The 16,608-nt window shown below is 39.8% G+C and overlaps 1 protein-coding gene across 1 annotated transcript in view; it reads right to left on the reverse strand.

Annotated features, from left to right (window-relative positions):
- Window positions 1-16,608, reverse strand: part of LOC128684683 (Na(+)/H(+) exchanger beta) — a 270,795-nt gene that overhangs the window by 82,734 nt on the left and 171,453 nt on the right. Inside the window, exons 14-16 of the mRNA XM_070100239.1 lie at window positions 15,207-15,328; window positions 14,531-14,730; window positions 1,138-1,293 (exon numbers count right to left, since the gene is read on the reverse strand). Coding sequence (XP_069956340.1) covers window positions 1,138-1,293; window positions 14,531-14,730; window positions 15,207-15,328 — 478 coding nt within the window. The remainder of the gene's footprint in view (window positions 1-1,137; window positions 1,294-14,530; window positions 14,731-15,206; window positions 15,329-16,608) is intronic.

Raw genomic sequence — 16,608 nt, forward strand, 5'->3', positions numbered from 1 at the left:
GGGTTTAGCAATTTTTTGCGAATATAATAATGCATAGTGGAGAAAATGAAGAAGATAGCCAAGTAGATTGCAGTGTGATTGCTGCTAATGGGAAAATGACTAAAAAATACCACAGTACGGGTGGGGTTAAACCCATAACAAGTGGGGTTTTACGACTCACTTGCCATGGGTTCTAACCCCACCCATACCATGGTCTGTTTGCAATTGTGTTATTACAATTTTGTGAGTCAAAATGGCTCCAGTTTACTACCCCTGCAGTAGAGCTTCTATGGTTCCTTCAAGTCAGTTGGAATGCCTTCTGCTTGTCATTAACAGCAACCTTATTTCATGAGTGATGGTGCAAGCTGGCAGATGGTGAGAAAGACACCATTGAATATTTATAGTGAAATTTTTATTAAGACACTTCATCTAAACTGAACTTTATCAAGCCGAGCTTGATAAAGTTTACTACAAACATTGTCCTTCTCAGTACTTTATTTTATGTTGAATGCCTATAATTATCGTAAAAAGAAACCACGTTCAGATAAACTCATTTACAGATGTTTTGCTTTGCTTCAGGTGAAATGTTGACAGTATACAATGATTTGCTTTGCATGTTATGCCTTTTTACTGCACTCACATAGCGTATATACAGCAGAAACCATTCAAATATAAACTCTGTTATGAACTGTAACTAGGTAATTATTTTTTTTATTTATGAATTAGCTCGTAACTTATATCTGTTTTTAAATTCCTTTTAATACTGTGTATCAGACCGATTAGAGGAACAGAAAATAAAACTATGTAGATTTTATGTATAATCTAAGATTTGCCTGAGATGCTGTGCATTCTATGATCCTTCAGATTGCCATATGTTGTGCAATACTGTACAGTGCAGGCAGGCCTGTAATAGAACTAGGCCTAAAAAATGCATATACAATACATACATTACTTAAATATTTTCATCCTTAGCTTATAATGAGTGGTGAATACAGTGTAGGAAGTCTGAATAAATGAAGAATGGGTACAAGTGAAAACAGCTGCATAGCAGCAGGGCCCACAATTGAATTTTGAAAAAGATTTGCGTTTGTCACCTTATTTTAAATTTACTTTTCTTAATGTCTTGGTCCGTGTTAATATGGATAACTCCCAGCTTACCCTGAGGTAAAAGTCTCCATGCTGGCCAAGAATCTCCTCCACGCCAGCCATGATGTGATCCATGGCAGTACCGTTGATTTCCTCATTTAAATTGTTACGCCCAACCCTTCGCTTCTGAATCTGAAGAAGGTTGACTAGAGGTTTAATTGTCATGCCCTGAAAGGAGAGTGTTACAGGATTGGTTTAAATATTCATATGGCAATACAGCATTTTTTCTCAATGTATCTCTATTACTCTTTACACCTGAGGGTTCTCATCTGATGGCACGAAGCATTACGAGAAATCTTCATCAAAATGAAGAAGTAACTAACCTGGGAAACCACTATATTTTTCTCAAAATGAAGTTAGAGAAGCCCTACAGAACTTTAGATGGTATTGCCTAAAGAAGTTGGATTCAGGAAAAATAAAAGCACTAATGATGCAATTATAAAAATGCTAGACCTGCTTTACACAGCATTGGAAAATAAGGAATATCCGCTAGGAATTTTTATTGACCTAAGAAAAGCATTTGACACAGTAGACCACGGCATCCTACTCCACAAACTTGACCACTATGGTATAAGAGGCCATGCGCTTAAATATTTTAAATCCTACCTTTCTAATAGGAATCAGTATGTCACCATTAAAGACACAGCCTTATCAATACGGCCACTTGATACTGGAGTTCCGCAAGGAAGTGTCCTTGGACCCCTGCTCTTCCTCATTTACATCAATGATCTTCCAAACATATCCCAACACCTGAAACCCATTCTCTTTGCTGACGACATGACTTATGTCATCTCCCACCCTAATCTTGCCACCCTCAACACCATTGTTAACGAGGAGCTACTCAAAATATCGACTTGGATGACAGCCAATAAACTTACACTTAACACTGGCAAAACCTACTATATTATGTTTGGTAGCAGAGCAGGTGTTGCACAACTTAACATTAAGATCGACAACACTAATTGCCAGACATAATGAGGGCAAATTCCTTGGCCTATACCTCGACAACAACCTAAATTTCTGCACCCACATCCAACACACAACAAAAAAACGTATCCAAACCAGTGGGGATCCTCTCCAAGATACGATACTACGTGCTGCAAACTGCCGTTCTCACACTGTACCATTCACTTATATATCCTTACCTCACCTATGTTATCTGTGCTTGGGGTTCAACTGCAGCAACACACCTAAAGCCAATAAAAACCCAACAAAAAGCCACAGTAAGAATAATCACTAAATCCCATCCCTGGCAACACACCCCCCCACTCTTCATAGATCTAAACTTACTCCCTGTTCAGAACATCCACACTTACTACTGTGCAATCTATATCTACAGGACCTTAAATTCCAATATTAACCTTGACCTAAAACACTTTCTTGATAGTTGTGACAGGATCCACAGGCATAACACCAGACACAAACATCTCTGACATTCCTCGTATTCGACTAAACCTTTACAAAAATTCAATGTATTTCAAAGGACCTAAAATCTGGAACACCCTCACTGAAAACTCTAGAACTGCACACACATTCATCACTTTCAAAACTACAGTTAGAAAACATCTTATCTTCCTGATCCACCCTGACAACTAACTACATGATAACCACCTGGTGGTTCACAATTACACTCACTCACCCACTGACTATAAACCCAGAAATACTAATCTTAATCTTAAAATAATAAATCTTAACTAGTCATAAGTTTGCCTATGATACTCCAATATAGACACTTTGTATTGTGCCAAAACAAAAGCATTCACATTGCTAAACTCACAAATTATGATGTAGTCACTTAGCCTTAATACCTTAATCTGTAAGGATTTAATGTTAAGAATTAATCTAAATCTGTTCGAAATGCCTAGCCATGCTAGGTGTCCTAGTGGCCCCCTCTGTAATTAGTATTTTATAACATGTAAACCATACAATACCCAAAACCTGTAAACCCCACATTGTAACCCTTATAGAGAATAAACTTGAATTGAACTGAATTTAATAAATCCATCCGCTGACACATCAAGTCCCAAGTACAGTGGACCCCCGGTTAACGACATTTTTTCACTCCAGAAGTACATGTATGTTCAGGTGCCAGTACTGACCGAATTTGTTCCCATAAGAAATATTGTGAAGTAGATTAGTCCATTTCAGACCCCCAAACATACACGTACAAACGCACTTACATAAATACACTTACATAATTGGTCACATTCGGAGGTAATCGTTATGCGGGGGTCCACTGTACATGTATCTGAAAACATTCACTTCTTCCATACTCCTCCCCAATTTGATATCTAATTTTTCTTTATCTAAATCATTTGATATCCTCATCACCTTACTCTTTTCTATGTTCACTTTCAACTTTCTACCTTTACACACACTCCCAAACTCATCCACTAACCTACGCAATTTTTCTTTAGAATCTCCCATAAGCACAGTATCATCAGCAAAAAGCAACTGTCAATTCCCATTTTGTATTTGATTCCCCATAATTTAATCCCACCCCACTCCTGAAAACCCTAGCATTTACTTCTTTTACAACCCCATCTATAAATATATTAAACAACCATGGTGACATTACACATCCCTGTCTAAGACCTACTTTCACTGGGAAGTAGTCTCCCTCTCTTCTACACACCCTAACCTGAGCCTCACTATCCTCATAAAAACTCTTTACAGCATTCCATATACTTGCAACATCTGCCACATTGCTCCATTATCATATGCCTTTTCTAAATCCATAAATGCAATAAAAACTTCTCTACCATTATCTAAATACTGTTCACATATATACTTCAATGTAAACACTTGATCTACACATCCCCTACCCACTCTGAAACCACCTTGCTCATCTGCAATCCTACATTCTGTCTTACCTCTAATTCTTTCAATTATAACCCTACCGTACACTTTTCCTGGTATACTCGGTAAACTTATTCCCCTATAATTTTTACAATCTCTTTTGTCCCCCTTCCCTTTATATAAAGGGACTATACATGCTCTCTGCCAATCCCTAGGTACATTCCCCTCTTTCATCCATTTATTAAACAAAAATACCAACCACTTCAGCGCTATACATGTATCTCCCCCTGCTTTTAACATTTCTGTCATGATCCCGTCAGTTCCAGCTGCTTTACCCCCTTTCATTTGACGTAATGCCTCATGTACCTCCCCCACACTTACATTCTGCTCTTCTTCACTCCTAAAAGATGGTATACCTCCCTGGCCAGTGCATGAAATTACCGCTTCCCTTTCTTCGTCGACATTTAAAAGTTCCTCAAAATATTCTCACCATCTACCCAAAACCTCCATCTCCCCATCTACTAACTCCCCTACTCTATTTTTAACTGACAAATTCATTCGTTCTCTAGGCTTTCTTAACTTGTTTAACTCACTCCAAAATTTTTTCTTATTTTCATTAAAATTTCTTGACAGTGCCTCTCCCACTATCATCTGCTCTCCTTTTGCATTCTCTCACCACTCTCTTTACCTTTCTTTTACTCTCCATATACTCTACTCTACTCTTCTTATAACACTTCTGCTTTGTAAAAACCTCTCATAAGCTAACTTTTTCTCTTTTATCACACTCTTTACTTCATCATTCCACCAATCGCTCCTCTTTCCTCCTGCACCCACCCTCCCAAAAACACAAACTTCTCCCCCCCATTCTAATACTGCATTTTTAAAACTATTCCAACCCTCTTCAACCCCCCCCCCACTACTCATACTTGCACCAGCCCACCTTTCTGCCAATAGTTGCTTATATTTCACCTGAACTTCCTCCTCCCTTAGTTTATACACTTTCATCTCCCTCTTGTTTGTTGTTGCCATTTTCCTCTTTTCCCATCTACCTCTTACTCTAACTGTAGCTACAACTAAATAATGATCCGATATACCAGTTGCCCCTCTATAAACGTGTACATCCTGGAGCCTACCCATCAACCTTTTATCCACCAATACATAATCTAACAAACTACTTTCATTACATGCTATATCATACCTTGTATATTTATTTATCCTCTTCTTCATAAAATATGTATTACTTATTACCAAACCTCTTTCTACACATTGCTCAATTAAAGGCTCCCCATTTTCATTTACCCCTGGCACCCCAAATTTACCTACTACTCCCTCCACAACATTTTTGCCCACTTTAGCATTGAAATCCTCAACCACCATTACTCTCACACTTGGTTCAAAACTCCCCACGCAGTCACTCAACATTTCCCAAAATCTCTCTCTCTCTACACTTCTCTCTTCTCCAGATGCATATTTTATTATTTTTTTTATTATCACACCGGCCGATTCCCACCAAGGCAGGGTGGCCCGAAAAAGAAAAACTTTCACCATCATTCACTCCATCACTGTCTTGCCAGAAGGGTGCTTTACACTACAGTTTTTAAACTGCAACATTAACACCCCTCCTTCAGAGTGCAGGCACTGTACTTCCCATCTCCAGGACTCAAGTCCGGCCTGCCGGTTTCCCTGAATCCCTTCATAAATGTTACTTTGCTCACACTCCAACAGCACGTCAAGTATTAAAAACCATTTGTCTCCATTCACTCCTATCAAACACGCTCACGTATGCCTGCTGGAAGTCCAAGCCCCTCGCACACAAAACCTCCTTTACCCCCTCCCTCCAACCCTTCCTAGGCCGACCCCTACCCCGCCTTCCTTCCACTACAGACTGATACACTCTTGAAGTCATTCTGTTTCGCTCCATTCTCTCTACATGTCCGAACCACCTCAACAACCCTTCCTCAGCCCTCTGGACAACAGTTTTGGTAATCCCGCACCTCCTCCTAACTTCCAAACTACGAATTCTCTGCATTATATTCACACCACACATTGCCCTCAGACATGACATCTCCACTGCCTCCAGCCTTCTCCTCGCTGCAACATTCATCACCCACGCTTCACACCCATATAAGAGCGTTGGTAAAACTATACTCTCATACATTCCCCTCTTTGCCTCCAAGGACAAAGTTCTTTGTTTCCACAGACTCCTAAGTGCACCACTCACTCTTTTTCCCTCATCAATTCTATGATTCACCTCATCTTTCATAGACCCATCCGCTGACACGTCCACTCCCAAATATCTGAATACGTTCACCTCCTCCATACTCTCTCCCTCCAATCTGATATTCAATCTTTCATCACCTAATCTTTTTGTTATCCTCATAACCTTACTCTTTCCTGTATTCACCTTTAATTTTCTTCTTTTGCACACCCTACCAAATTCATCCACCAATCTCTGCAACTTCTCTTCAGAATCTCCCAAGAGCACAGTGTCATCAGCAAAGAGCAGCTGTGACAACTCCCACTTTGTGTGTGATTCTTTATCTTTTAACTCCACGCCTCTTGCCAAAACCCTCGCATTTACTTCTCTTACAACCCCATCTATAAATATATTAAACAACCACGGTGACATCACACATCCTTGTCTAAGGCCTACTTTTACTGGGAAAAAATTTCCCTCTTTCCTACATACTCTAACTTGAGCCTCACTATCCTCGTAAAAACTCTTCACTGCTTTCAGTAACCTACCTCCTACACCATACACTTGCAACATCTGCCACATTGCCCCCCTATCCACCCTGTCATACGCCTTTTCCAAATCCATAAATGCCACAAAGACCTCTTTAGCCTTATCTAAATACTGTTCACTTATATGTTTCACTGTAAACACCTGGTCCACACACCCCCTACCTTTCCTAAAGCCTCCTTGTTCATCTGCTATCCTATTCTCCGTCTTACTCTTAATTCTTTCAATTATAACTCTACCATACACTTTACCAGGTACACTCAACAGACTTATCCCCCTATAATTTTTGCACTCTCTTTTATCCCCTTTGCCTTTATACAAAGGAACTATGCATGCTCTCTGCCAATCCCTAGGTACCTTACCCTCTTCCATACATTTATTAAATAATTGCACCAACCACTCCAAAACTATATCCCCACCTGCTTTTAACATTTCTATCTTTATCCCATCAATCCCGGCTGCCTTACCCCCTTTCATTTTACCTACTGCCTCACGAACTTCCCCCACACTCACAACTGGCTCTTCCTCACTCCTACAAGATGTTATTCCTCCTTGCCCTATACACGAAATCACAGCTTCCCTATCTTCATCAACATTTAACAATTCCTCAAAATATTCCTTCCATCTTCCCAATACCTCTAACTCTCCATTTAATAACTCTCCTCTCCTATTTTTAACTGACAAATCCATTTGTTCTCTAGGCTTTCTTAACTTGTTAATCTCACTCCAAAACTTTTTCTTATTTTCAACAAAATTTGTTGATAACATCTCACCCACTCTCTCATTTGCTCTCTTTTTACATTGCTTCACCACTCTCTTAACTTCTCTCTTTTTCTCCATATACTCTTCCCTCCTTGCATCACTTCTACTTTGTAAAAACTTCTCATATGCTAACTTTTTCTCCCTTACTACTCTCTTTACATCATCATTCCACCAATCGCTCCTCTTCCCTCCTGCACCCACTTTCCTGTAACCACAAACTTCTGCTGAACACTCTAACACTACATTTTTAAACCTACCCCATACCTCTTCGACCCCATTGCCTATGCTCTCATTAGCCCATCTATCCTCCAATAGCTGTTTATATCTTACCCTAACTGCCTCCTCTTTTAGTTTATAAACCTTCACCTCTCTCTTCCCTGATGCTTCTATTCTCCTTGTATCCCATCTACCTTTTACTCTCAGTATAGCTACAACTAGAAAGTGATCTGATATATCTGTGGCCCCTCTATAAACATGTACATCCTGAAGTCTACTCAACAGTCTTTTATCTACCAATACATAATCCAACAAACTACTGTCATTTCGCCCTACATCATATCGTGTATACTTATTTATCCTCTTTTTCTTAAAATATGTATTACCTATAACTAAACCCCTTTCTATACAAAGTTCAATCAAAGGGCTCCCATTATCATTTACACCTGGCACCCCAAACTTACCTACCACACCCTCTCTAAAAGTTTCTCCTACTTTAGCATTCAAGTCCCCTACCACAATTACTCTCTCACTTGGTTCAAAGGCTCCTATACATTCACTTAACATCTCCCAAAATCTCTCTCTCTCCTCTGCATTCCTCTCTTCTCCAGGTGCATACACGCTTATTATGACCCACTTCTCGCATCCAACCTTTACTTTAATCCACATAATTCTTGAATTTACACATTCATATTCTCTTTTCTCCTTCCATAACTGATCATTTAACATTACTGCTACCCCTTCCTTTGCTCTAACTCTCTCAGATACTCCAGATTTAATCCCATTTATTTCCCCCCACTGAAACTCTCCTACCCCCTTCAGCTTTGTTTCGCTTAGGGCCAGGACATCCAACTTCTTTTCATTCATAACATCAGCAATCATCTGTTTCTTGTCATCCGCACTACATCCACGCACATTTAAGCAACCCAGTTTTATAAAGTTTTTCTTCTTCTCTTTTTTAGTAATTGTATACAGGAGAAGGGGTTACTAGCCCATTGCTCCCGGCATTTTAGTCGCCTCATACGACACGCATGGCTTACGGAGGAAAGATTCTTTTCCACTTCCCCATGGACAATAGAAGAAATAAAAAAGAACAAGAGCTATTTAGAAAAAAGAGAAAAACCTAGATGTATGTATATATATATATGCATGTGCGTGTCTGTGAAGTGTGACCAAAGTGTAAGTAGGAGTAGCAAGATATCCCTGTTATCTTAGCGTGTTTATGAGACAGAAAAAGAAACCAGCAATCCTACCATCATGCAAAACAGTTACAGGTTTTTGTTTCACAGTCATCTGGCAGGACGGTAGTACTTCCCTGGGTGGTTGCTGTCTACCAACCTACTACCAAAATCTCTCTCTCTCTCTACACTTCTCTCTTCTCCAGATGCATATATGCTTACTATAACCCACCTTTCACATCCAACCTTTATTTTACTCCACATAATCCTTGAATTAATACATTTGTATTCCCTCTTTTCTTGCCATAACTTATCCTTCAACATTATTGCTACTCCTCCTTTAGCTCTAACTATTTGAAACCCCTGACCTAATCCCAGGAATTAATAAAGGGGATGTAAATAGCGTGCTAAAAATATCTAACAGACAGGACTCGCAGCAATGGTTTTAAATTTGAAAAAGTTTAGATTCGGGAAGGATATAAGAAAGGACTGGTTTGGTAATAGAGTTGTGGATGAGTGGAACAAACTCCTGAGTACTGTCATAGAAGCTAAGACATTGTGTAGTTTTAAAAATAGGGTGGATAAATACAGTGGACCCCCGCCTTATGAACGCATTGTGTTACGTTAAATCCGCCATACAAAGCATTTGAATGCAAAAATTTTGCCTCATCTCATGATAAAAAACTCGCCCTACGTGATTCGTCCGGGACGCGTCTCACGTGTGGCCTCAGCACCAGTGTTTACAAGCCAGCCAGTGCGATCGCATCTACGCATACATTCAGTACATTTCACATTATCCCGTGTTTTAAGTGCTTGTAACCGCAAAATAAGTCACCAAGAAAGCTTCTAGTGCCATCCCTGTGGTAAAATGGGCGAGAATTAGTATGGAATTAAAAAGAGAGATTAAGGAAATGTGTGCAAAGTGGGTTGAACTGCAAACCTTTACGGATAAAAATCACCAACACAGCTACTGCAAGCCGTGTTGGCAATCTGTACAATGACAATGTTATGGCCCATTTTAGGAAGGTCTTCAAGGAACGGGAGGTACAGAGCTCTATGGACAGATTTGTTGTGCGACAGAGGTCCAGTGACTCAAGCTGGTCCTAGTGGCATTAGAAGAAGAAGGGAAGTAACCCCGGAAAAGGACTTGCTACCTCAAGTCCTAATGGAAGCGGATTCCCCTTCTAAACAATAACTTCCACACTCTCCCCTCCTCCCATCCCATCAATCATCACCAGATCTTCAATTAAGATAAGTGTCATGCATTCTATTCTTAGTAGAATAGTAATTGTGCATGTCTTCTTCAGTTTGTGTGTATTAAAATTAATATTTCATGTGGTAAAAAAATTTTTTTTTCACTTTGGGGTGTCAGGAACGGATTAATTTAATTTCCATTATTTCTTATGAGGAAAATTAATTCAGTTAACGATAATTTCAGCTTACGATGAGCTCTCAGGAACAGATTAGTATCGTAAGGCAGGGGTCCACTGTACATGAGTGGGTGTGGGTGAGTGAGAGTTGGACCTAACTAGCTTGTGCTACTAGGTCGGATGCTGTGCTCCTCCTTTAAGTGATGTGACTGACCTGACTAGGTCAAGGCATTGGCTTAAGCCAGTGGGAGCATTGGACTTGCCTCCCATAGGCCAGTAGGCATGTTGCAGTGTTCCTTCTATCTTATGTTCTTATAAACACGCAATGTTTATGTGCTATCGAGTGGAGAGTCAGGTGGAGAGAGAGTAAACATTATGTTTTATCTGATTCAGCATTAGAGAAAACTGAATCTGGTGTCTCGCCCAGTAACCACCCTTAATAGTACATAAGGCTTTTGTTTACAATTCTCGGCATGAATTATTCATTACCTCTCCCTATGTTTATGATGACATCTAAAGGTAGTTGTTAGAAATGATTAAACTCGGTGAACATGGTAATAATATGGATGTGTAGTGTAGCCTAGGGGGTGCTACATATGTGTACTGTTCCTACAACTACCACTTCCTACACTGACTTCCTACAAATAAATACTACTCACCTCTTGCCCTACATTAAGACTACAAATATTTTAAGGTAAGTAATGAATGTACTCATTGTTTTCTGTATGTAAAACTATAGTCAATCTTTAAATAATATATTTTTGGCTAATATTTTTGGATGTATGAAATGGATTAATTGGCTTTACATTAATTCTTATGGGAAATATTATTTCGGTTTTCCTGGAGTTTACCTGGAGAGAGTCCCGGGGGTCAACGCCCCCACGGCCCGGTCTGTGACCAGGCCTCCTGGTGGATCAGAGCCTGATCAACCAGGCTGTTACTGCTGGCTGCACGCAAACCAATGTACGAACCACAGCCCGGCTGATCAGGAACCGACTTTAGGTGCTTGTCCAGTGCCAGCTTGAAGACTGCCAGGGGTCTGTTGGTAATCCCCCTTATGTATGCTGGGAGGCACTTGAACAGTCTCGGGCCCCTGACACTTATTGTATGGTCTCTTAACGTGCTAGTGACACCCCTGCTTTTCATTGGGGGGATGTTGCATCGTCTGCCACGTCTTTTGCTTTCGTAGTGAGTGATTTTCGTGTGCAAGTTCGGTACTGGTCCCTCGAGGATTTTCCAGGTGTATATAATCATGTATCTCTCCCGCCTGCGTTCCAGGGAATACAGGTTCAGGAACCTCAAGCGCTCCCAGTAATTGAGGTGTTTTATCTCCGTTATGCGCGCCGTGAAGGTTCTCTGTACATTTTCTAGGTCAGCAATTTCACCTGCCTTGAAAGGTGCTGTTAGTGTGCAGCAATATTCCAGCCTAGATAGAACAAGTGACCTGAAGAGTGTCATCATGGGCTTGGCATCCCTCGTTTTGAAGGTTCTCATTATCCATCCTGTCATTTTTCTAGCAGATGCGATCGATACAGTGTTATGGTCCTTGAAGGTGAGATCCTCTGACATGATCACTCCCAGGTCTTTGACGTTGGCATTTCGCTCTATTTTGTGGCCAGAATTTGTTTTGTATTCTGATGAAGATTTAATTTCCTCGTGTTTACCATATCTGAGAATTGAAATTTCTCATCGTTGAACTTCATATTGTTTTCTGCAGCCCACTGAAAGATTTGGTTGATGTCTGCCTGGAGCCTTGCAGTGTCTGCAACGGAAGACACTGTCATGCAGATTCGGGTGCCATCTGCAAAGGAAGACACGGTGCTGTGGCTGACATCCTTGTCTAGGTCAGATATGAGGATGAGGAACAAGATGGGAGCGAGTACTGTGCCTTGTGGAACAGAGCTTTTCACCGTGCCTGCCTCGGACTTTACTCTGTTGACTACTACTCTCTGTGTTCTGTTAGTGAGGAAATTATAGATCCATCGACCGACTTTTCCTGTTATTCCTTTAGCACGCATTTTGTGCGCTATTATGCCATGGTCACACTTGTCGAAGGCTTTTGCAAAGTCTGTATATATTACATCTGCATTCTTTTTGTCTTCTAGTGCATCTAGGACCTTGTCGTAGTGATCCAATAGTTGAGACAGACAGGAGCGACCTGTTCTAAACCCATGTTGCCCTGGGTTGTGTAACTGATGGGTTTCTAGATGGGTGGTGATCTTGCTTCTTAGGACTCTTTCAAAGATTTTTTATGATATGGGATGTTAGTGCTATCGGTCTGTAGTTCTTTGCTGTTGCTTTACTGCCCCCTTTGTGGAGTGGGGCTATGTCTGTTGTTTTTAGTAACTGTGGGACGACCCCTGTGTCCATGCTCCCTCTCCATAGGATGGTAAAGGCTCGTGATAGGGGCTTCTTGCAGTTCTTGATGAACACGGAGTTCCATGAGTCTGGCCCTGGGGCAGAGTGCATGGGCATGTCATTTATCGCCTGTTCGAAGTCATTTGGCATCAGGATAACATCAGATAGGCTTGTGTTAACCAAATTCTGTGGCTCTCTCATAAAAAATTCATTTTGATCTTTGACTCTCAGTCTGGTTAGTGGCTTGCTAAAAACTGAGTCATATTGGGACTTGAGTAGCTCACTCATTTCCTTGCTGTCATCTGTGTAGGACCCATCTTGTTTAAGTAAGGGCCCAATACTGGACGTTGTTCTCGACTTTGATTTGGCATAGGAGAAGAAATACTTTGGGTTTCTTTCGATTTCATTTATGGCTTTTAGTTCTTCCCGCGATTCCTGACTCCTATAAGATTCCTTTAGCTTAAGTTCGATGTTTGCTATTTCTCTGACCAGTGTCTCCCTACGCATTTCAGATAGATTGACCTCTTTTAGCCGCTCTGTTATTCTTTTCCATCGCCTGTAAAGGGAGCGCCTGTCTCTTTCTATTTTACATCTTCTACTCCTTTTTTTTAGAGGAATAAGTCTTGTGCATACATCGAGTGCCACCAAGTTAATCGTTCTAAGCATAAGTTGGGGTTTGTGTTGCTTAGTATATCTTACCAGCTTATATCGGTTAGGACTTGGTTTACTTGGTCCCACTTTATGTTTTTGTTATTGAAGTTGAATTTGGTGAATGCTCCCTCGTGACTAATCTCATTTTGTCGGTCTGGGGCTCTGCGCATACATGTCTGAACCTCAATTATGTTGTGATCTGAGTATATTGTATTTGATATGGTGACATTTCTTATCAGTTCATCATTGTTAGTGAAGATGAGGTCTAGTGTATTCTCCATTCTAGTAGGCTCTATTATTTGCTGGTTTAAATTGAATTTTGTGCAGAGATTTAAAAGCTCGTGCGAGTGTGAGTTTTCATCAGAGCTGCCTCCTTCTGGAATGGATTATGACCGATAACCAAGGGTCCACTGTATACTGCCTAAAACACGTGGTCTATTTACATGATAGTTCATGTAGCTGAGGAAGAGGAAGGTTAGGTTAGGTAAGATTTATCAGGAAATAGAGCAATTGTGACCTGAAGGAGGTCTTAGTCAGTTGATGGCCTACCACTAGAGCTTTCAGTCATCTGGCCAAGTCCTTTCGTTGGTTTACCAGTCCACCTTGTTAAAAATTAAGGTTATAAATATAACACTAGATTTAGAGAAAGGTGTTTATTAACTTCTGTTCTATGGAAACATTCATTACTGATGTAGCCTACCAGGCCTAATGCTTATGGCCTCTGTTGTGATGTAAGGTTATTTCTGTTTGAATCTCTTGGTTATCAAAAGGAAGCCCTGAGATATCAGAGATGGGGTAAGGCTGAATCTGCAGCTGTAGCATAGGCCTCATGCTTGTATGGGACCTGGGAGTGCATCAAGCTGGCTTAGATGTCTCTTAAACCACAAGATAATAAGTATATCTTGCTACTTTTACTTACACTTAGGTCACACTATATATGTATATACGTTTATATATTTTTTCAACACAACGGCCATCTCCCACTGAGGCAGGGTGACCCAACAGAGAAAAACACTTTCACCATAATTCAATACTTTCACCGTCATTCACACAATATTTGTCTTTGCAGAGGCGCCCAGATACGACAGTTGTGATGTGACTCCAAACAGCCAATATGTATCTCAAATCCCTCCTTTACAGAGCAGGCATTGTACTTCCCACCCCCCAGGACTCAAGTCCAACTAACTGGTTTCTCTAAATTTCCTACATTTAATAAGTACACAAAAAGCCATTAGCACCTCCCTAGTAATGCATTGGTAAAGCTGCTTTTCTCACACTCTCTCTGTCTGTCTGTCTTGTCAATCATATACTCAAGCTTTTGTAAATACCTGGAGGAAGATAGTGGCAAGAATAACAACTAATGTAGTTGTAACAAATATTTTGCGAGGCTTTAATTTCTTGTCCAGCATGTTCACCAAGGAGAATGCTACAGCCCCCCGGAGGCCACCATATGCAGTGATGAACTGCTCTTCTTTACCAATCTTTTTCACACGGTAGTTGTTCATTATTCCTGTTAGCACGAACACCACTGGAAAAAGGTGGAAAATTAAAAAAAAAAAAAAAAATCTTGATTAAATAGATTATTAGGGTTTAGTTAGGTATTATTAGGCTTTAAGTAGGTATGGAAAATATTGGAAAATTAAGAAAGCATTTCTGGAACCAACAGATTATTATTAGGTTTTAGTTAGATACTAAAGAGAAATAGAAAATGCTTTGATAAAGCTCTAATAATAAGAGAATGCATTAATATTGCCCAAAATATTACTACTAGCGGAAAATATCATATCAGAACAATATCAACAACAAAGTTCTCTGGGTACTATAGCCTGCAAAGGGAATAAAAAAATATTTGCTCTAACTTTTGGAAAATATCACACATCAGAATATGAAAAATATCTCTTTATATATTCAAAGCAGCAATGAAGTTTTCTGGGTGCTATAGTTAGTAATGGAAAAAAAAAAAATTTCTCACTTTGATTTAAACTACTGTCCATCCTTACTCACCAATAAATCTATAGATGAAACACAATACGATACTCCAGAGGACAAAACCAGTGTGCCAGACATGGTCGTCGCTCACAAGCACCATCCCCAAGAACATGAAAATGATCGTGTCGCACGTTGCACTAGACACAATGGTGCAATGAAGGAATGAATCAAAAATAGGAAGTATTACACAGTAAGTTGCACAACCATCAGAAATTAAAAAGAATTATTATTTAACCCTCTGACTGTTGCAAGCCCATTTCTGAAACCGTCTTCCTATGTTGAAAAATATTCAAAAAATAAAAAAAATTATTTTTTCTTAGCAAAATGTTAGGATTAATTTGCCGAGAGTTTTAAGCCTAAAAAAAATTTTGAGATCAGTACTTACCGAGATATAGAGGCATAAAGTTGGCAGAAAATGAGCTGCATATGGCAACAGCGGTGAATGCTGCTCACCCAGTAAACTTTTTTTTTTACTCCCATTCAAGGTTTTTTGTTTTTTCCCACTACTTTATTTTTTCATGTAACTTAAATGGCCTGTGAGACCAAAGTAAAGTGCAATGTACATATATATGTACAGGTACCATCCGACTTACGACCGAGTTCGGTTACGAGAAACTGGTCGGAGAAACCTGTCGTAAGTCGAAATGGACGTAAGTCGAACTTTACTACTGAATATCAACGTCACATTTTTGTAATGACTTAATTTTATTGTTTTATTTTGGTATTTCATGTTTTACTTTACTTTTTATGCTGTTAGTACTGTATTTTATACTGTAAGGTTTAGGATAAACACTGCAACACAAACAGTTGTTTATTTCCCAGAAATTTGGCATAAAAAACACGGTCCTAAGTTGAGTGGTCGTATGTCGAGCAGGTTGTAAGTCAGATGGTAGGTGTACACTCGTCATATACAACACAATAAGAGCACAAACATAATTATCAATATATTGTTAACAAAACTTGTTTACACAAACAATATAAAAAATATTTATTACTATTGTTCTATAATATACAGTGGAACCTCTACTTATGAGTGCATCCACGTGCGAATTTTCCAGATACGAGCAGTCACTCGGTTGATTTTTTGCTTCCAGACGTGAGCGAAATTTCCAGATGCGAGCAGGCCTCAAGGGAGGTTCCTTGATGCTGGTGAGGGGCTCCTGCTCTTGATCTAGAGAATTGGATCTCAGTTGTTTGTTGGATTATTTTATTGAAACTTGGGCAATGTATGATGGAAAGCTGCTTCTGAATGTACACCAAAAATGAAAGAAATCGGACCATAAATAATGGAGTTCACTTCTCAGCCATCAGCCTCCCTTAGCGGTACATTTTTGTATGTTTTTTATGGTTGTATTCTCATTTTTTGGTCTCATTTGATAGAATGGAAGATATACTACAGAAATAGATATGATTTTGA

Source organism: Cherax quadricarinatus, chromosome 5 (genome assembly GCF_038502225.1).
Source record: "Cherax quadricarinatus isolate ZL_2023a chromosome 5, ASM3850222v1, whole genome shotgun sequence".
In the NCBI taxonomy this organism is placed as follows: Eukaryota; Metazoa; Arthropoda; class Malacostraca; order Decapoda; family Parastacidae; genus Cherax; species Cherax quadricarinatus.